General features: G+C 34.1%; 3 protein-coding genes across 4 annotated transcripts; 1 reads left to right on the top strand and 2 right to left on the bottom strand.

Moving 5' to 3' along the window:
- Positions 1 to 3368: 3368 nt before the first annotated feature.
- Positions 3369 to 9509, bottom strand: LOC134265189 (SNW domain-containing protein 1-like). The gene is made up of 13 exons (XM_062747446.1): positions 9452 to 9509; positions 8273 to 8345; positions 7997 to 8071; positions 7512 to 7673; positions 6777 to 6976; positions 6420 to 6524; positions 5902 to 5971; positions 5733 to 5798; positions 5365 to 5481; positions 4992 to 5127; positions 4631 to 4848; positions 4135 to 4295; positions 3369 to 3781 (listed from the first exon to the last, which is right to left on the bottom strand). Exons 1-13 carry the CDS (start codon positions 9469 to 9471, stop codon positions 3580 to 3582), a joined length of 1605 nt encoding a protein of 534 aa, XP_062603430.1. The 5' UTR covers positions 9472 to 9509; the 3' UTR covers positions 3369 to 3579.
- Positions 9510 to 9720: 211 nt separating this feature from the next.
- Positions 9721 to 15920, top strand: LOC134265075 (aarF domain-containing protein kinase 1-like). The gene is made up of 9 exons (XM_062747320.1): positions 9721 to 9755; positions 11887 to 12032; positions 12411 to 12494; positions 12816 to 13019; positions 13162 to 13320; positions 13594 to 13869; positions 14147 to 14290; positions 14777 to 14974; positions 15334 to 15920. Exons 2-9 carry the CDS (start codon positions 11892 to 11894, stop codon positions 15673 to 15675), a joined length of 1548 nt encoding a protein of 515 aa, XP_062603304.1. The 5' UTR covers positions 9721 to 9755; positions 11887 to 11891; the 3' UTR covers positions 15676 to 15920.
- Positions 15921 to 17256: 1336 nt separating this feature from the next.
- Positions 17257 to 21938, bottom strand: LOC134265173 (beta-1,4-glucuronyltransferase 1-like). 2 transcript variants are annotated; one of them, XM_062747435.1, is made up of 3 exons: positions 21829 to 21912; positions 17993 to 19032; positions 17257 to 17603 (listed from the first exon to the last, which is right to left on the bottom strand). In XM_062747435.1, exons 2-3 carry the CDS (start codon positions 18995 to 18997, stop codon positions 17412 to 17414), a joined length of 1197 nt encoding a protein of 398 aa, XP_062603419.1. In that variant the 5' UTR covers positions 18998 to 19032; positions 21829 to 21912; the 3' UTR covers positions 17257 to 17411. The 2 variants fall into 2 exon arrangements, with proteins under 2 accessions (XP_062603419.1, XP_062603414.1); XM_062747430.1 differs by having other exon boundaries at positions 17258 to 17603; positions 21823 to 21938.
- Positions 21939 to 21970: the final 32 nt, after the last annotated feature.

The raw sequence follows: 21970 nt of genomic DNA, 5'->3' as shown, positions 1-21970 counted from the left end.
CAAAACCCAAATAACTTTCGTAGTCGTTTTATAAATAAAAAGAACATTCTTCAGCTGAATTCCAGTGTCAAATACTCCAATTAATATAACTTTTTATAGATTCATAGTAATGCAGTTCATATGGAAACATATCTGTCTTTTTAATGAAAATTTTAAAATAATATTTATGTTCCCGTTAAACAATTTAATAAATAAATCATTTTTAATTACGCTGAAATGTTTTTGCGTATTGTGAGAAAAATTTCACTAAACAATGAGGGAACTCGCCGAAACTTCCTGTCTAGCAAACAGTCATAACTGATAAATGGGATCCCGATTTCAGTCTCTGCTTTGGGGAGAGTGGTTGAAGTCTAACTGGTCGGCTTGTGGTTAATATCTCGTATCCCACAATTTGCCTTCTTTTGGGTATCAAACCTCGATCCAATTCGCCCGTCTTGTACACACTCTCGACGCGCAGTTCGCTTTTTGGGAAATGTCCTCGTGTAAGACAGCGGTTCTTCTCCCATATCTTGGAAACGAGGGTCAGGTCTGGTTTTGAGCTGCTTTCACCATAGAATTCACTTCCGAAGTTGTGATTCACGGCAAGACTTTCGTCCATTCGGCTTAAATTCCTTTCATTCAGTTGGGGGAAGAGTCTGTCTTGTTTCTTGCGGCCTCTCCCTTTCTTTGATCGGCTCTGGGAGGAAAACTTGAAAGGGTTCCCCAAAGTATGGGGTCTTACAATGGTACCATACGGAGCATTCTCAAACACCGGACCCAGTGTTGTTTCGAAGTTTGAAGCCGACGCGTTCGAAAATGGCAGTGATTCGCTTGCACTTTCGTAATTTGAAGCACTGGCTGTTGGAACAGAAGTCAAAGTTGTGGTTGAAGTGGCAAGATTTCTGTTCAGACCCGGAACATTTTCACTTTGAACAGTTTTTCTATTTGCGTACGCGTATTTTTTCATCATTCTCATTGCAATTTTATCCTTTTCCGTTTGCATAAGGTCCAGTTCTCGTCTGGTTTCGATGATTTGCTTTGTCATTTTGTAAAGAATGGCATCGTATTTTTCCTGCAGCCCGTTCAGATACCTCTGTAGCCGAGTATCGGCCATTTTGTTAACTTTAGACACCAGCGAAATATCCAAATCATAAGAATCATTGATAATTTTTTTGGAAAGCGTCATTTTTTCCTCAACACCTGGTAATAATTTCACTGTCTCGTGAACATAACCTAGACTTGCAGATCTTCAATTTCTACAGTGCCATTGTTCTCAAATTACCACCTAACAGCGTATCATTTGTTTATCAGACATTTGAACTTTCAAAAGACAAAAGATGAATTCAAGCACATATTTGATTATAGAGGCGTAAATCGTGGTTCACTGCGGAAGAGTGTATGGTTATATGCGATAAATATTTCAGTTTGTGTAATATAGTACATGAAATAGATTATGACACTCAAAACCCCTTTAATATTTATTAGATTCCAGGCCTTAGCTAACTGGCGAACGAACCTTATTTCAAATTTATTAATTTAGGGCATAGCAAATTATTTAACATTAGATCATATACATGTTCGTACATTTGCATTCCCCAATATATGTAACGGATTAACTACTCGTAACCATGACCAAGCTGAAAAAGGCTCAGCTTCTTTTCACTTCAGTCAAGCTGAGCAAGACTAAACTGCTCCTCATACATCCCAGTCAAGCTGACCAGAGCTCTCAATTTATAGCTGATTGAGGCTCAAAAGCACTACACCTCAGTAAAGCTGACCAAGAATAATGCTTTTCCCTCAGTCAAGCTGACCATGCTCATCAATCCATCACCTCAGTCAAGCTGACCAAGGCTCATATGCGTTTCATTTCAGTCAAGGTGGCCAAAGCTCATCTGTTCCTAACCTCAGCAAAGCTGACTAGACTCAATGCTCCTCACCTCAGTCAATTATACCATGACTCAACTACCTTTCACCTCATTTTAGCTAATCATGATCCTCAAATCATTCACTCTGACCAAGGCTTAACTTTCTATGACCTCAGTAAAGCTTTCTAAGGCTTACCTGCTTCTCAACTCAGTCAAGCTGACTAAGACTCAACAGCTCCTCACCTCAACCCAGCTGACCAAGACTCAACAGCTTCTAACCTCAACCCAGCTGAACAAGGCACAACAGCTCCTAACCTCAGGCAAGCTGACCAAGGCTCAACAGCTCCTAACCTCAGGCAAGCTGAACAAGGCTCAACAGCTCCTAACCTCAGGCAAGCTGACCAAAGCTGAACAGCCCTTCCCCTCAGCCAAGCTGAACAAGACTCAACAGCCCCTAACCTCAGCCAAGCTGACCAAAGCTCAACTGATCCTAACATCAGTCAAGCTGACCAAAGCTCAACTGATCCTAACATCAGTCAAGCTGACCAAGGCTAAAACTTTTTCTGACCTCAGCAAAGCTGACTTAGGCTCAACTGGTTTTCACCTCAGCAAAGCTGACCAAGGTCCCAACTACTCATAACCTCAGTACAGCAACCAAAGTCAAGCTTCTAAAGACTCTGTCAAGCTAACCAATGATTTAACTGCTTCCAACATCATTCAAGGCAACAAAGGCTCAAACTCTGACAAACTAGGCTGACCAAAGCTTAAGACTGAAACTTTTTCATGCAAAATTGAAAATATACAGCTTATACTGGGTATCACTTACATCTGTTGCAGTCAAAATATTTCATGACACACAATGAAATGGGTACAACATGGCTAGGATGTCTTAGAAAACACTTTATTGAAATTTTAGTTTGAAGTTGATTATTTTTACAGCTAAGTGTTAACTGTACACTGTATATGGGGAAATTTTCGCCCCCGTTTTATTTTCGCCCCTTTCGCCCTCTTCCTGACTGGGCGAATTTAAAACGGTGCGAATTCAAATTACACAGCATAATTTCTTAAACAGAACTATGACTGGGCGAATTTAAGATGGGGCAAAATTGTTTGCAAGTGCAAAAGGGCGAAAATAACACGGGGCAAAAATAACCCTGTATACAGTAATTCAAAAGACAAATACATTTCTTTTATACACTGAGTTTTCTAACTACAGGAACTGATTTAAAAAAAAATATATACATTAAAACTTTGCATATGAAAATATCTTGGGTAGATTGAAAATGAATTTCAAACTAGAATTTTAATCCCATGTTTTTCTAAGATATCCGTCAACATTGTAAACTCCCCAATCCCCCTGCTTGTCTATCATCAATATTTTGATTGTAACTGATGGAAACAACGTAAGGTGCATATATCCATGTTTCCTGATCTTAAGGAATTAAAAACTCATTTACATTCATTACCAAAGATAAAATTTAGCAGATGGGATCCTTCCAGCTTATAATAAAATGATGTAAAAAATTATGTAAAAAATGATTTATTTCCATCTGATATCACGTGATATACATGTATGTACACAAATTCATCATATTATGAGATAAATCCCCAGTATTTTACACATTTAAAATTTTTTGTCCTTAATTTAAGGATCCACAACTCTATTCCTTCTGTTATGAGATGTGTGTTGAGTAGAGACAGGAGATGAAGTCACTGTGTGTCTGATCAGACCTCACTACTCCCTTCTCTTTTTACTTTTACTTCCTTCGTAGTCCCTACTCGACCGTGAATCGTCGGCATTCCTTTTATCTCCCCTCTTGGCCTGCTCCAAGAACTGACCCAGACCGAAGGGATCCTCTTCATCTTGTTCAAACTGGACGGGTCCCTCCCTTCTGGCATTCCTGTCTGTTCCTGCAAATCCTCTGTCAGGTACAAACCTACGAAAAAATTATATAAGACATTTAATACTGTGTAATAAAAACATCTTTGGAATGCAAGGACTAAAACAAACAAAAAATTAACTATACATGTATCCCATCAATTTCTATTATATTGGTCGAATGTTTACCAGTAGCAGAAATTGGATTAAAAAAAGAATTGATTACATTGCATTTCAATTATTGGGATTGATATTTAAATGTAACATGCCCTAGTCTGACAGCACTAATTTAAGATTTTAGCAAACACATACATGTAATTTAAAAAATCTTCAATTCATTCAAAACATTACCCCCTATTTTTCTAAGCACAAAAATCAAAACATGGCATCCTAAGAAGATGTCATGCCTACCTGTTAGACTTCATAATAGTGTCCAAATCATCACCATACATCTCCTTGTCTACATTTTTGGAGGGTCGATAGATGCTGTTAGCAATCTGTGAGTGATCCTTTCTCCAGGGCTGGTCATAAACATTGTATGCTTCCTCATCCCCATAACCACTGTCCATACCCTTCATAAAATAAAGCACATCCATGAAACATTCAGATCATAACATTAGAGTCGACTGATCTTCATTATTACAAATCATATAATACTGTAGATCACTTTTTCGCGACACCTTATTTTGGCAAGATAGTTACAGACTCTTTACTGGTGAGACAAAATTTCAAGCACTGTGGTTATTGCTTTATATAATCTTTAGGACTGGTCATATATGCAAGGATGAAATTTTCGCCAGTTTGCTAATGTAATTGCATGAAAATTAAGTCCTCATGAATAAAAAGTGATTTACGGTATTTAGAACCAGCATTTATAGAAGAAGTTAATAGACTCTGCTATCTCTACCTTAGACTGATTAAAGAGACGCTGGTCAAACTGGACATCCCCACTGCCCCCGGCTCGGGAGTCTGGGATGTTCAGGGCAATCTTCTCACTGATGTCCCTGTCTCTTTCCCTCTGAATTCGAGATCTTCTGTCTGGGGCAGCCCGGGCCAAGTTTCTGTCTCGCTGTCTGTCCTTTTGTCTCTCTCTACGGATTTCATCCCTCTCTGTGACTTCTTCATCTGATACATAAAAGCAGTTAATAAGGTTATCATTTGTTTTCAGAGTACGATAATATTAATCATAATTTTCTACCTATTCAGTTACAAATAATTTTACATGTACTGTATTAAGAATGAGAAAAAGGACTGCTTTAAGTCCTTACCGTCATGTTGTTTGATTCCTGCCCTTTCGTCCCTAGCTTTCTGAGCCAGCTGTCTCAGTGTGGCCTCTTTCTTTTCCTTTTCTCTCTGAGCAATCTTCCTGTCTATTTGGGCCCTCATTTCAACTGCTTCTCTTGCCTGAAATCACAAAACAATCAATATTTCAGACTTCTTTTTCTATAAAAAAAATATTTGTCACATTTTGACACCTCCCTCCCCTAAATCAATATCAGTGGTTTGTATTCCCTTTTTCTGCAATATTTGCACCATAGGACATTTTCACATGTGTATCTACAGGTAGCAATCTTTCAGTGAACTGCTGTTTGCTCCATCAGATTTATTGCTTTTTTAACATAATTTATCCTGGATCCTCACCTTTCTGTCAGCTATGTACAAGGCCTCAGCAAGTTTGGCAAAATTTTCATTGATGTGGACACCTTGCAGACCCCTTCCATCTGCTGCAAGTCTCTTGTCAAGAGGAATTGTGTAACCCTGGAAAAAAATAATTTTGAAAATTTTTAAAAATACCCAATAATAAAAAAAAATAAAATTAATGGAAGTTCTAATATTTTCTAATATTATAGATAAACAAGCCTCAAAACACGATTTTAAGTGATTTACAAGTGAACAACCATTATCTCTTTGTTATTTTGGATTTCTTTTTAATTTTATTAAGTTCAATGTGCTTGGGGGAAACTTGAACCTACATGGATGCCCTAAATATTATCAAATCACAATACTACCTTGGCATTTTTCCAGTTTGAAATACAGGGAGGAATCTTCCATTCTTGTTGCTCTTTTACTGTAACCTGAAAAAGAAACACCGTTTAAACATGTCCATTTCTTGCAATAGAAAATGTAAAATTAAATTTTTCTTCATTAAAATGATGCCGTAACAAGAGAATGTAGCACCTTTCTGTTGGGGGAGTGCATCACAGGTGCGGGTGGTGAGGGTGGGCCTCGAGGAATCTTCTTGTTAACCCTGAAGACAAAAGCATTGTGGTAATAAATATCTATTAATGCAATTGAAGGGGAATTTATCATTTTATGAGTTAATATACAATTTTTTAACCCTCGCCCACAAAAAATTATTTAACATTTTAAAGTTTATAACTGTAGGTGGTTTTAATTCCATGGTCTTAAAATTTCATGATATCTCAAAAAGTACCAATTGCGATGGTTTTAATTTCCCGCTGCAAGAAATTAATTCAAATTTTGTATAAGCATCTAAACGTTTCTAAGAACTAGTAATAGAATTCACGATGGGTTTAATTTCGCAGAAAAATGATAAATCGCGAACATAGCGAAATTAAAACCATTGTGATTATTTGCCAATCTACAGTATTTTAGCTAAAAAGAATATTTCTAGGGGAAAGGGTGTGTGTGTATGTGTTAAAAGTAATAAATGTAATAATTTAAACAATACTTACTTAAACTTTGGAGGCTCCATGGGGTCTTTCTGTGCCTCCACCATTCTAATGATTCTCTGTTTTGCACCTGAATTGAATGCCACTCCTTCTTGTGATGGGGTGTACCTAGGGGAAAAAATTAACTGATTAAATATATCACATTTTCAACTTTTGAGAAATCTAAATTTTGCTTGTTTGTAATTAAAGAATTCAAAATACTAAGAAATGATATTAACATAGTCTCATTCAGCCAATGATTTATGGATGTATCATGGATGACTTCAGGACAACAAAAATTGAGAAATTAGTTAAAACATCCAAGCAAATAAAATGACCTCTTTAAAAAGTCTAATTTCCCCTCGTAAATGTCTTTATTACCTGATATACTGTGCTGGGGCCTGTTTCTCGGCAGCTCTGACCGGCAGCGCAGCAGAGATTTTGGTGGACACCAGTTTCTCCAGGGCCTGCCTTGTTTTCTCTGTGGTGTCCATCACAGCTTCCTCGTCAGGTAGCTGCATGTCTGGGTCATCTTCATCTATTTGTTTTGGAACTAGGTCTTGAAATTTTGAGTGAACAACCTGTACAGAAAATAAGTCCACAAAATAAAATATAGCAAAGAAAACATTGATAATCATACAAAATGCATTTTAAATTTATTTTTTATCACCTATCAATTTCTAAACATGGTTTCTATTGTTTTTTATTGCAGTGTGATTGCACCTTTACATGAATACAATATGTGTATCATGAAATTCCACCTCAAATTTACTTCATAGCAACATACATGTAAAATCAAACAACTTAATTTAGAAAGTAGAATAATTATATGAAAGAGCACATCTATTACTTTATTTGGAGTCAATCTGGACTTAACATCTTGAAACAAGTTTCAGATATGTTTCTTGATTAACCAATTTAGAAAGTTCATTATTTGCTTTCCAATTTTATCAATTATTTGGAATAATTCAAATGTCACTGTGCTTATTTTACAATCCCATAGGACTTCTATGATTTGGATTTATACTTGTCTGACAAAAATTACATTGAAAAATTGTCCACTGATCGCTGAATTTATGTACAATAAATGATTTATACTATAAAAATTTCAATTACCTTGTCTTTCCCATGGCCATATCTGGCAATGGCATCATACTTGATTTTCCCACTGCTGTCTAACTGAACTGCCAGTGCATTTGATGTGGACTTCTTTTGCCCCATTCCCAGTGGAAACTGTGCCACTGGAACCTCTGGAAATGCTCCTCCATCTCCAAAGTCCTATTGAAAATGAAATGTACTTCATACTCAGTATACAGGTATAAATCAAGTACATTTACTTTTTAATAATGTAGAGATAGAAATTGGAAATAAAGAAAAGAACTGAGACTTGACATGGCATTTAACTTACTTTAAAATAAAATGTTGTAGACAAAAGTAACATTTAGAAATTGAAATATGAAGGAATGACAGAAAAAGTGAGTGGAATGAGGGATGTAAAGGGTTAGATGAGGGCATAAAAAATACAATAAACAACAACTACAACAAAATGTGTACTTTATAAATGTATCATATAAGGTAAACCACAAAGTTAAATGCCACACCTCCTGTGTTCTTGGAATCCATCCTTTTCTGTGACCATATGGTGGGGCAGTTCTTCTGCTCATAACAGGGAGCAGCTGATTGAGAAAAAAAAGATTAGAAAATAAAATGTGAAATAAAGTTGCATATGTAACAGAACATGTATCTGGATAAATTACAATTTTTGTTCTGCATTAGAAAAGTCATCTAAGAAACCCTAATCTCAGACTTTCGGGGGCTTTCAGTTGGCATAGTTATCCTTACTGCCCAAAAATGATATCAACATGTGAAAAATATACCTGTGTCTGAGCTCTCTGTTGACGTTCATCATCTTCTCTATCAAAGACATGCTGGCTTGGAGATGGCAAAATGCTGGAATAATACAACACAGACATTAAGTTGAGAATTATTGCTGAAATAGGACATTATATCCTAAAATGATTACAAAAATATTAAAATTGGCTTCATGTCTGCTTTGAATACTTTGTTCTACTACTATTTCCTATAGGAATGAACTATAGTACAAAGTATTCGAAGCAGACTATTGCGGAACTCTTCAGCATCAGAGGTTTAAATGAATAGGATATTTCTATGAAAAATCAACAACTTTATATTTTGTTGGATTTAAACAATTTAAAGGTAAGAAAGGAAAGTTTTATAGTGATAGAGACTTAAAGAATGTCCAAAGGGAAAAGTTGAAGCGGACAGCGAATTCATTTTAGCCTGTATTGATTGAAACAAGCGATTGAAGTTTGGGCAAAAAAGCCCGAATCAGGTTATATGGAATTGATCTCAGATATCGAAGTGGACACCAGACCAAAATTTTTAGTCCCTATGACATCTCGCTGTTTATAAAAAATCGTAAACTGTTCCAACCCAGTTTATACCATATAAATTGGTTAGCTATTAAATTCATTGCTTATAATTTAATTTTCATTCATTTGATGTAAGAAAAAAAGATGACTGTTCTAACAAAATTTCAAATTGTACAAAATTTGAATGTAACGTCAGGCGGATTGATACATTTTTGACGCAAGTCTTTGTGATGTAGGCAACCCATTTTATACGATATAAAGTAAATATTTTTATCCAATCAAATACGGCGTTACAACCAGAATTAAATTATTCAGACTTCAAACCTGATCATGTTTGTTTTACACTAATTTTTCAAACATTGAACACATGCTGCTCATTTTGGGGTTAAACAGAGTAATTTTGAAATTGGGCCCATATTCGGCCCTACACAGGGCAGTGGAAAATCCCTGGTAAAATCTGTCAAAAAATGTCATTCAAGATTTTTCTTTCTTACAAATATTGTTTTCAATGTGAATAGAGAAAATATATAATTATCTTCACATTTGGCACACAGCTGTATATATTAAACGATTACTGAAAATCATATAAAGGTAATTTTTATTTTGATTTGATTCTCTTTTGCTTTTGTATAAGAGTTTTTAATGTTTTTGTTTTCTACTCACTCTGATAATTTCATCGCCATCTTGTCGGATGTCTGCTCATTACCTAAATATCAAAACTGAAAACATGTGAAATAAATTATCCCGGATATAATTGATTAGATAAAAAAAGAATTAATCATTAGTTTATCTTAAGTGATATTATAATTAAAGAGTGTAATTTTGTTCGGATAATTAGATTTACTGAAATGTTAACAAATCTAAACTAAAAAAAAAATAGAGCAATAATTTTTTACGAATTAGTTATGGATCAAACTGTCCATTACCCTTGAGCCCCTCAATGACAAGTTACACAACTGTCAGTTGGGTAAGCACCTGAATTTCATTCATCTATTTGTATCTACTACTCTTATTTATTTTGAAAGGGACCTGTTAACTTTTTATTTGTATGTTAACTCAAATTGGGATTGATTGACCGTTTTTTATGGAAACTGAAAGAAATTTACATTATAGAGAGAGTAAATTCGGAACATAATGTGATATGGTGGACAATATGTTGACAACCACTGGGTCGCACTGATGATTATTTGATACTCTCTGCTCTACAGTACGTCTAATTTTAAGGTCTTTGACAATCAATACCATTCATGTTCATATCTCACATGAATGAGTTGCAAAGGTAAATACCAACCAGGGTTGAAGTGGGTGAAAAGACTGGGATGGGGGTTAATATTGTCATATTCTTGACAGAAAGTGAATAAAGTATTACTGTTGTACTGTTGGGTAGACTTTATTTTACCGATCCCCAGATCCGCAAGATCCTCACACTCATTGGACTATGACGTAACAACTACGTCACTCAACTGAAATGGGTTAAATTTGCACACTATTCGACTGATTAGGGTTAGTCTTGCACCCACCTGAGAGATTAGGGTTAGTCCTTGCACTAGTATTCGACTGATTAGGGTTAGTCTCTCATCCATCCGAGAGATTAGGGTTAGTCCTCGCACATCATTCGACTGATTAGGGTTAATTAGTCTAGCATCTGCCCAGGAGATTTCGTCTAAACGTCTTAGTCCTTGCATACCATCCAATGGATTGGGGTTAGTGACTCGTTCTATAAGATAAGATAAGAATTTCAGTTGTTTCTGTATTTTTTCCAAGATCATAATTCAGCTTCAAAGGCATTTTGTTCATTTGTTTACATGAAAGAACGTCTAAGTTTGAAAGAAATGGCACTAAGCATGTGATGAACGCGCTTCGGTCGGAATTATTCTTTGTCACTTTTTTCCATGAATAAACAATATTTATTCATTTTTTTCAGAGAACAGGGTTAAAAACTACGTTTAAAAACAAAGTTTTTAACTAAATTTTTAACTTTAGAATTCAATTTTGGGGTCAAAAGGCCAAAAAACCACATATTTAAAATTTTTTGATCGCTCACACGATCTCTTATATATTGAAGTCGCCTTCGTCAACACTACAATTTTGCACGTTTTTCTGGGGAACGGTATAGTAAAGTCGTTCCGTACTGTTTTCTCTAAAATGTATGTAAATATCACAGTTTGATATTTACATGATTTTAAAATTGATTGGATCAGTCGACAAGTGAGGAAAAACCCTTAAACATGGTAACATATTTCTGTATAGTAAATGTGTACCTGTATTTGTTAAATTGCTTTTGTCATCCTTCAGAAGTTTTGGTCTTATCCTGCCACATTAATGTTTTATTTGCTACCATCACTGTGGGTCACTTGTTAACATTAATGTAACATGAGTAAAGTATTTTTGTATTTGATTCAAATTGATTGTGAGTTTGTCATGTTCGTATTTTAAAAATCATCAAAGTGTGATGGTTTTGCCACGGATATCTGCCTGGTTAGCTCAGATGTTAGAACACCTGACTATAGTGATGTAGGGGTCCCAAGATTGATTTCCAGTCCAGCCATACATTTTCTCCTTTCCTGTTACAGATTTTAGAAAATGTATGACTGGATTTGGAGTCAAACCCTGGAGACCTGCATCACTGGTGAGGTGCTCTAAATCTGAGCTACCTAGACTGATATCCATGGCCTGAACCAGTACAACAATAAACTTTTGTTATTCCCTGAAAAATTACATTTTCAGAGAAATGATCAATGATCACTAACAAAAACAAAAACCAAAAATCTGAAACAGCATGGTCACACTGGAATGAGAAGGTTAATACATGTACATGTATATACAAATTAAATTGAATTCTTTTGCAAATTTTTTTGGTAATAATTTTAAATTTCAGTGATTAATCTCTGATTCAATCTGAAAGAGGATCTAGCACTGCAAAGCAGATCAACTTTCAGTCTCCCAGCAAGGAGCCACTTGGTTAAGAGTCTTATAAAGAATCTTTATTGGTGCATTACAGAATATTGATTATGGAAGAATTTATTTTTCAAATACTTTAATTGCTGCATGTCATTGTGATTTATGAGTCAGTGATGCTATAATTTTCTTGTTAACAGAAAAAATGGTGCTTAGAAAGTTGTGGAGGGTAACAAAATACGGAGCCCTTGGAGGAGCCATAGGAACAACAGGCTACCTACTACAAAAGAATGACTGGGATATATCAACTATTGGAGTGGTCAGATTTGGTCAAGCAGCATGGGCAGTAAGTTTAAATAATGTGTTTGTGAACGGGTCTATAAGTTCTGTTGTAAAATCCTAGCAATGTTAATTAATTTTTTTTCTCATAAATATGCATATTTCAATATTTTCAAAATTTTACTTAATAGGTTAAATATTTTAAACAAGTTCATGTCCAAGCTAACTCTTATTTGCCCTACCTTGACCAAAAATGCATAGTTCATACATCTAATAAATATTTTTTATATATTGTACATTTAAATTGAGTCAGTTGAGATGAGCTTTGGAATTTTTTAATCAGTAAAGAGTCTTTATTTACCAATTGATAAGTATAGGCATTATTAAACTTGTGGATGAAGTGAAATGAAGAATTTCAATTTTTTTGTAAAATTTACTTTTACAGGCAGTGAGACTAGTAGCAGATTATAAGATAAACCTGAGGGGACTTGACTATGATTCTCCAGAATACCAGAAAGTCAAGTCAGAGGTAATGTAAAGCAGAGACACTGGAGTCAAAATTTAAAATCAGAGATACTGTGTCATCTGTGGATACCCATGAGTGATCTTGTCTCTTAATGATGAATAATTGAAAAGAACACCCATGATATCTAATAATAGCACTGGTAGTAAAAGGGTATTAGAGGTCAGAGATAACAGATTAAACTTTTCAATTATGATATATTAAGAATGTCATCAACTAAATACATGTACGATGAATTCTAATTTTTATTTTATTTGATTGATAAAAAACATCCTAAGACATAATTTAAAAAAAATATACATGTATATTTTTTTTTATTTTGTTAAGATTCATCTAAGGTCAGCCTTGCGATTGAGAGATATGTGCTGCACAAACGGGGGAGCTTTCATTAAAGTGGGACAACACGTAGGGTCTCTTGAATACCTCCTACCCAAAGAATATGTAGAGACCATGAAGGTTTTACATGATAAAGCCCCCCAGTCTGACGTGGAAGAATTGAAAAGAGTTTTTGAAGAAGATCTGAAAATGAAGGTAACATTATAACAAATTTCATTTTCCCCATGAATTTTTTGACAGCGTTTAGAGTAAAAATTGTCTACTGTATAAAATACAAATTAGAAATTTCAGTTGTATATCAAGTTTGAAATCTAAGAAGGTATGCTTCTTTTTGTAGGTGGAGGATGTTTTTGAGAGTTTTGAAAAGAATCCATTGGGAGCTGCTTCTTTAGCACAAGTCCATAAAGCAACTCTGAAAGATGGAACAGTACTAGCTGTCAAAATCCAGCATCCTCAAGTCAAGAGTCATTCTTATGTAGACATCAAAACAATGGAGGTAATAAGCTAATTGAATATTTTATAAAGATACAGTGTTTGTACTGTTGTACAATATTGCACCCCAAATGTGATATTTTAAATATTCATAATCCCTAATTTCGTGGAAAAAGTTAATTTGTATTAGATTTTTTAAGGGGTGGGGTGCATAGAGAATTGATTGAGACATCATATAATTCCTATAACTGTTAACTATAACAATAAAAATTTGCCAGTCACATAAATGCTCTGAAGGTAGTCATTAAGAGTGAGTTTGTTTTATTTTCTTTTACAGCTTCTAGTACACTGTATTGCCTGGATTTTCCCTGGCTTTCAGTATATGTGGCTTGCTGAGGAAACCAAAAAGAACCTTCCACTAGAACTGGATTTTGTCCATGAGGGACAAAACTGTGAGAGAGTAGAAAGACTTTTTAAACATTTCCGCTTTCTGAAAGTGCCAAAAATTCACTGGGAGTTGTCATCAGAGAGAGTACTGACAATGGAATTCTGCGAGGGAGGAAAAGTAGATGACAAGGCTTACATGGAGAAACATAAAATCGATGTCAATGAGGTATTTGAAAAGTTTTGTTGTGTGAAGAAAGCAATATAGAACAATTAGGTATATCATTTAACTTTAAAATCTTTTATTATTTTAAGAGATTGGTCACCATTGGCCACCAAGTTATATTTAGTGGTTTATTTGCTTCTGTTTCATTACTTTTTTTTAACCAGTATATGTTAAGTCAGATAAAGGGAGTAAACTCTTATTTTGAAAACTCATTGATGTTTGATCATATACAAAAATATTACTGAAGATTTGTATTACTATCAAAGCCTCACCTTTTCAGGTTAGTAAGAACCTAGGCAAGCTGTACAGTGAGATGATATTCGTCCAAGGTTATGTACATTGTGATCCTCATCCTGGAAACGTCCTGGTGAACAAAACAGAGGACGGAACTCAGATAATCCTTCTTGACCATGGATTGTATCAGGTTCAGAGATGATTTAGATGTATGATTTATTAAATTTCAAAGCTCTCTTTTACTTAGTCAAGTTGTTTGCATACATATCTGCAGTTATATATACCCCGGTAATCAAGTAATTTTCAATTGGTTTGCTTTATACATGCAATACTGTACATGTACATAATTTAGCGTATTCAAAATTTAGCGTAATCACTTGCTATAGAGTTGTTGGTGTCATCATAAATTAGTGCGACACATGTCTGTTCAGTGTATTATATATGTACTGGTAAATGATTTCTTAGCAGTATTCATGAATTAGCGCATTGCTGTTTGTGCCAAAGCCGCTAAAATATGAAGCCCGCTTTTTTAAGTACACATACAGTAATTTTGGTAGGCATTTTCAAATAATTGAGTATTAAAACATGATGAAAAAATCATAGATGTGTTGAAATTTTATATGCATGCTACTTGCTTGTTTCAATTTATAAAGTGGGTTTGCTTGTAAACATATAGACTCTGACTGATCCATTTCGAGTGAGCTACAGTAAGCTCTGGATGTCCCTCATCAATGCTGACTTGGAGGGCATTAAGAAGTACTCAGCAGAACTGAATTGTGGGGACATGTATGGACTGTTTGCCTGCATGTTAACGGCCCGCTCCTGGAAGGCCATCACTAGTGGGATAGATAAATCACAGATTACACAGTCGGAGGTAATGCTAGAAAAATCCAGGAATTTTGTTTGAAACATGTTTTTTTCAATTCAATTCTATACGAATGTAATACCATAAAATGGTTCATTTTTTTTCTTAAAGTATATTTTATTTAGTCTATAAAAATTTTGAATAAAGGACTATACAAAGCAATCAATAGTAAGATTGCAGGTACCTTAAATGTTAAAAAATATTTCCTAGGGAAGTAAACTTTTAATATCAATTAGCAAAAGCAGTTCCAGCTCTGAGGTAATTTTTAAAACTGTGAGACTTTATTTTCTTTTAGAAATTTTAAATTTCCATTCATGTGTCTGACAAAGTCAAAGGTGTTAAAATTGAAATGTTCTTTCCTTTTTCAGAGTGATGAAATAAAAGACAATGCCGCAAACTACCTCATAGAGATCTCAGAAATACTCAACAAGATCCCCAGAGAGATGCTTCTCATTCTAAAGACCAACGACGTTCTACGTGGGATAGAGTATAGTTTGAACATTCGACCTAATGCCACATCTTTCCTGAACATGTCTCGGTGTTGCGTACAGGCCGTGGGAGAAGACGAATACAGACAGTGTCATTCCTGGTCCAGTCGCATGGCAGTACAGTTTTCTACCTCATGGCAACTCTTGAAAATTAGCATTTACGAATTCTTCCTGTGGTTACAGTCAGAATACTGTTGGTTGTTAATGCAAGTGCCAAGTTAATGATAGCCAGTAATAGGTTTTTTAAATGTACTTTATACATTGTCTGATAGGATATATCATCAGTTCTTTGTTTTGTTTTTATAAACTTGTTCATAAATGTCACTGTAAGGGTTTTGAGCAAGTTTTTATATTTAAACTACTGTAAAATCACTTATTTTCATGGAGGTTTAATTTTCATTGTTTTCGAGGCAAGGAGAGACCCACAAATTTATGACCACCATGAAATGTAAACATTATACAATTAATTACTCCTTTTGAGGTCAACATGGTGAAATAAGGACCCTCGACCTGGCCCACGAGGTGACCTGACCTGACCGAGGCCGCGTAGCGGTCGAGGTCAGGGCAGGTCATTGAGTGGGCCAGGTCGAGGGTCCTTATTTCACCATGTAAAACTCACAAGGGGTAATCAATTGTTTTATTATACCGATATATATTGAAAGGTATGAATCTCTAACTGTTATCAATTCTTTCTTTGATCGGGATCAGGATTCGCTACACTTTGTATAGTAAAGTTGTTTACATTGATAGCGACATACATTGTTATAACTAACGATTACTTTTCCTCTACATAGTCAAAACCTAACACAGAATTTAACTCTTGAAAGAGCCGCTTCTACATTCTATTGAACTGAATTGTAAAGATATATTGAAACGATATACAGTGGACCCTCAGTTATCCGGACGCTTTGGTTCCCAATCAATTTGTCCGGATATGTGAAGTGTCCGGATACCTGAATCACGAGTTAAACAAGACACCATTACATTCTAAAATTCCGTTCCAATAAAATGTTGTCCGGATACTGAAGCATCCGGATATCTGGCGTCCGGATATCTGAAGGTCCACTGTATTGTAACGATAAAATTTTACCGTATTCTGTATGGTAATGCAAAACAGACCATGCACAATTTAAAAACATGTTGCTTTTCTCGAATAATTATTGTTTTATGCATTAACTTCACTCAAAAAGGAATTTTTGATTAAGTGGTCATTTTTAGCGGTCATTAATTATAATGACTGGGTCATTATATCCCTTGTGCAATGATTCCTAGGTCACTATTGCTGTAAACAGTACCATTTGGAGTCATTGTTGTCTTTTAAAGTTTTCTTACCAGCCAATCAAATTCGAGTATTATCCATAGAGGTATAATAATACTACTTAAACATTCTCCATCCACGAAATCAAGTCCCCACGAACAAAGATTTTTTCCTCAAAACTCGAAAATTTGACCCCACGAAAATATGTGATTTTACAGTAGTTTATATTTGATTCTCAGGGGAAACTTTGCAGGCAAATCATTTTGCTTCAGGACAATAACTTATTAATTTACTTTTATTAGTACACACCTTTGAAAATATTTTTTTTAATTGTGTTTTAAAATAGGGAGGGGGGGACTGATACATTCACATTTCCAAACTGATTCAATATAAGACTGTGTCAGATTACATTGTGCCCAAAGCCATTTCATTTGGTGGGTGGGATTGGAAGTAATATTTTTCTCCTTCAGTGGTTCAGGTAATAAAGCATGGCATTACGGGAATGCGATGGTAGAAATCGATTAAGAGTATGACAACTTGATTTGCCATTATCTTTCTAGTGAATACATGTACATCTTGAATTTATTTATTTGATGCCATTGTTTTATTGTTGTCGTTCATTTTAAATAAGAAAGAAAAAACAAATCATTTGTTTTCTTTTAATAATTTTTTTAATATATTTCTTGTAATCTCTTGATCATTAACAAGTTCTTGCTGAATCTGGATATCTTGACTTCAGTTCCTCTTTAAAGTCTTGGAAGAGAGCTTTATTTTCTTTATGGTCTTTCTTTTTGTCCGAGTAAAATTTGTCCTTTTTCTTCTGACCTTTGTGAACTAGGAAAGCATTGTTCAATACAAAAAACTTGTATCCAGCAACGTACATCTCACAGATCTGAAAAGAAAGTACCACAAGCCAGTTAGTTAATACTGATACAGAATCCTACTAAAATGAAACAATCTATGCATACATGTGGATCAAATGACCTAATTTTCAATTACCCCTGTAGATTGTTACAAAACAATAAAAAGTAAATTGCCAATTGCTCCATTATATGAATTTTAAAATGAGAAATTTGAACAATGTACATTACTTTCAGCAAATATCAAATATTGGGTCAATGGGAGTATATATGTATACCCCGGTACATATAAGAGAAAGAAGTGGACATATATACTATTAATTTAGTCTAGTTGATAATTAAATACATGCAAGTATGCAGCAATTTTACAAAGGAACAACCATTAGGTTCACATGAATGCAGTATGTGAGGAATACCTTACCTGGCTAACTCTGTTGTAACCATACTGTTTGAATCTTTCCTCGTAGAGTGGTAGTGATGACTTATGTGCAATAAAGAATGGCTCGTATGGGAGTTTCCACTGAACTTCATATGCCACTTCTAGTTTTTCATTGCTCCCGAGGGATTCCCATCTATGATAATCTGTTGCAAATTGACACCAATGGCACACATTTGCATAAAATGGGTGAATATTTTTATTTTGCAAGAGCTTTTGTTTGGTGGAGGGAATATCTTGATTTTCATCTATTTCAAAAATGGGTAAAATATATGCTGTCCTATAATCAACAGTACTGGAGGGCAAAACATCCCTCTGGAATGAATGTAGCAGATTTGCTGAAGGGTATATGTCTATATCAATAGAAAGAACAAATTTGGCTGCCACAGTTTTTATGGCAAGGTTTCTAAGAACATTATGTGGGTATTTTAATTTGTCCTCAAGGACAAAGTTTTGACTGGTTGATTTGACAGAATATTCTTCACTACAGTCCACATCATGGTATGGAATTTTTGTTATTTTGGCATGGCTTGAGACAGGGAAAACTAAATGGAAAAAAACATTGAGCTGAATGTGTCTGTAACACATGTATAAATTCTGAATGAGTTGAAGCGCAAATTCAGCATCATGACTATGTGTGAAGACTGAAACAGAGATAGGTCCCGCCCACCTCTCGCTTAATTGCACAAGGTTATGAAGATGATTGGAAGTGGTGTGGGTCACCAGAGCAAGGTCAAATGAATCCGAGGAATGTTGTTGGCTACCTCCAAGAATATTGGGCACAAGGAAGTAGAATCCACTGCTATCAGTTTTGTAAGCATCTCGAACTTTCTGCATTATATCATCCCACACAGAATTCGAGTAATTCTTTGTATCTTTGAATTCTTCCAGTTGTCCCATTAGGTAGATGTGATAAACTTGAAGCAATATCACTAATACTACCATGAATAGGATCACTTTCTGTATATTTGGTACCCATCTTGCCTTCATTGTACACAAAATCCAATGATTTCATAACTGGGTACCTAAAAGGAGATAAATAAAATAATATTAAAATGACTTGCATGCCATTTAAACACACAATATTATACTGTTTTACAAGATGGTGTAGTTTGATTACAAAGTATTTGAAATTTGATAAAAGAAATCATGATAATCCCTATAGTAAAACCAGTAGGGTACTAAAAAAAAAAAAGATTGCAAAACATATTCCTGTATCATTATCCTTTTGAACCAATCCAGATGTTAAGCTCAATTTCAAGGTAATTTTCTCAAATGTTATTTTCTGGTTCAATATATATGGACAAGATTCATGCAACAGCATCAACATTCTAATTTTTTATCAACCTTTTCTTTAATTCACTTTGACCTCACTTTTCTTATCAATATATTGTGTTCAGCTAAGTTTAAAAGAATTTGTGATTAATATCTTAATTTAACTTTGTGTGTTTATTAAAAATTCTTCAGCACCATGACCTTGTTTTTCTAAAATTTTCTTTACCTAAGTTTCAAAATTTTATAAAATATGCTGATATATTGTGATAAAAACTATTGAATTGCATCAACATTGGATTCCTTGGAACCTTGATGTTCTTTTGTTTATTCATGTCATGCTGATAATAAATTCAACCTATATAGTGTACACAAAATTACAGGGAAAGTGCCTATGACCTTGACTTCACTTTTCCTGAATGTGTGTCAGGTTTACAAAACACACATACCTTTATTAAAACATATACTGATACAATAATTAACATGCCTCAGGCTGTCAGGGTAGAGTGATTTAACTTTTTAAAGAGAAACTGTCATTTGATTGCAAAATTGATTATGCACACTTGAGAAATTTTGGTACACAATAAGCCCAAGACCAAGGATAAATTAACTTGTAAATTGCATTTACTAATTAAAATCAGGATCGTTTTTTAAACAGAAAGTAGAATTTAAAACACATAGTTGAACTTGAAGAAAAAACGGATATTTTATCTGAATAAAATATTTCCTTACAGTGCACCAAAAAACTGAATGTTAATGTTATAAAAAGGCTTAAAAACAACAGAAAATAAGTTAGTTTCTTTAAATTGAACAAATTAGATTTGATAAGCTTTTAATTCTTGCATATTCCATAGGTCAATATTTCTAATTAAAGCCAGATTTTTTTTAAACAAAATATACTGGGAGTAAGACCAGTTTTCAAAGGGCTTTATCCTTTGTTGTGTCAGAATATTTTACCATTACTTATATTTACAATTCAGAATATTTGCCTGATTGTTACTACATGTATTTTTCAAAAACGGCATGTCCACTCCCCCTTTTGACGTCCTGAAAAAAGTCGAACGTTTTAAATTGACTGTACTAGTACACAAATAACACAGTCCAAGCTAGTAGGTTAATAAAGGAAAACATTTGCAAACTTATTAATAAATTTTAGATTTTAGATGTTTCAGCTAAAAATAATACCATTAATTTTTTTATAGTGTAGTTTTGATTTTACCTACTTTTTTGATTTCCTAGAAATTGGATGTAAATGCCTTTTTATAAGAATCCTTTTTTGTTTTTCATAATTGTCCATGTCAGCCCAAAAAGGTGTGCTATACTGTGTACAACATTTTTAAAAAAAATTAGGAATTGAATAAAAATTGCAGATATATGAAATTCTATTTTAAATTTTCTTGTTTAAATAAAGAATTTCAGTAAACCCTGAAAGGATATTAAAAGTAATTAAACATGTTAAATTTAAAGTATGTAAAAATTAATGATTAATATAATCTTTAAGACTTTTAAATACATTTGTTTTAAAAGTGCCCTCAAACTGTGACATTTGACATGCCGTAGCGACACAAAGTGCTCTTTTGATTCCTTGATTACCATGCCCTTTTTAGGGTCTAGATTTAACACTATCAAATGTTATTTTCTGGTTCATGTGGACAAGGTTCATGCAACAGCATCAACATTCTAATTTTTTATCAACCTTTTCTTTAATTCACTTTGACCTCACTTTTCTTATCAATATATTGTGTTCAGCTAAGTTTAAAAGAATTTGTGATTAATATCTTAATTTAACTTTGTGTGTTGATTAAAAATTCTTCGGTGTGGACCTTCACCTTGTTTTTCTAAAATTTTTGTTTACCTAAGTTTCAAGATATTTTATCAAGACTCATATGCTGATATATTGTGATAAAAACTATTGAATTGCATCAACATTGGAACCTTGACTTTTCCACTAACCTTGACCATAGGCGCTCCCCATGCAATTTTGAGCTAGGATGATGAATTGATAGTCTCATAGATCTACCCCTCTATACTATAAATTCAACAAGGTTGACTATATAGACTAAAATTTCGTCATCTACAAAATTACAGGGAAAGTGCCTATGACCTTGACTTCACTTTCCCTGAATGTGTGTCTTGCTCAGGTTTACAAAACTTATATCAACATACCTTTATTAAAACATATACTGATACAATTTGGTAATTGCTATTGAAGTGCATCGATGCTTTTTTGTCTTTTGTTCCTTGACCTTTCATTTGACCTTGAACTCAAATATGCATTTAGCCCCAGTTTGAAAGTGATTTTAACAATATTTTAAAGTAAGCTTTTGTGAGAATAAGTTTACTGTTTTTCTTCAACCTTCTTTTTAACTTCGACCTTCCCAAGCTCTTTAAAATTGAAATTAGGCCTAGTGGAAGGTAAATATAAAATATTTGCACACTTGACCTAAAACATTGTGATAAAAATACATTATATATTTTAAAATATGTGAACGTCTCTCACACTTCATTAAATTTAAAGAAGTATTATTTTAAGCAATATCAACCCTTACTGCATATAATTTTTCATCCCATCTTAAGTAATTAGTAAAAGATCAACTTCTTTTTACCATATGATGTCAAACCGGAAGTAAACAAACTGCTTGACACCTTTGACATGCGTAGCAGCTAACAAACAATGAGAAAGAAGTTCAC

This window comes from Saccostrea cucullata, unplaced genomic scaffold (genome assembly GCF_032062105.1).
Source record: "Saccostrea cucullata isolate Sc308-1 unplaced genomic scaffold, CSIRO_AGI_Scuc_v1 ctg1866, whole genome shotgun sequence".
Classification (NCBI taxonomy): domain Eukaryota; kingdom Metazoa; phylum Mollusca; class Bivalvia; order Ostreida; family Ostreidae; genus Saccostrea; species Saccostrea cuccullata.
Note: the sequence above shows the minus strand (reverse complement) of the source record. Positions and strands in the feature narration are given on the sequence as shown.

Excerpts from the sequence above, each read along its gene's own strand:
- LOC134265075 (XM_062747320.1), top strand. The coding sequence starts at position 11,892 with ATGGTGCTTAGAAAGTTGTGGAGGGTAACAAAATACGGAGCCCTTGGA. Across the intron at positions 12,495-12,815 it reads ACCAGAAAGTCAAGTCAGAG|ATTCATCTAAGGTCAGCCTT; the intron begins GTAATGTAAAGC and ends TATTTTGTTAAG. Across the intron at positions 13,020-13,161 it reads AAGAAGATCTGAAAATGAAG|GTGGAGGATGTTTTTGAGAG; the intron begins GTAACATTATAA and ends TTCTTTTTGTAG.
- LOC134265189 (XM_062747446.1), bottom strand. The coding sequence starts at position 9,471 with ATGGCGATGAAATTATCAGA. Across the intron at positions 6,525-6,776 it reads GCCCCAGCACAGTATATCAG|GTACACCCCATCACAAGAAG; the intron begins GTAATAAAGACA and ends TTTTTCCCCTAG. Across the intron at positions 5,128-5,364 it reads TGTACATAGCTGACAGAAAG|GCAAGAGAAGCAGTTGAAAT; the intron begins GTGAGGATCCAG and ends TTGTGATTTCAG.
- LOC134265173 (XM_062747430.1), bottom strand. The coding sequence starts at position 18,997 with ATGAAGGCAAGATGGGTACCAAATATACAGAAAGTGATCCTATTCATG. Across the intron at positions 17,604-17,992 it reads GTTACAACAGAGTTAGCCAG|ATCTGTGAGATGTACGTTGC; the intron begins GTAAGGTATTCC and ends CTTTCTTTTCAG.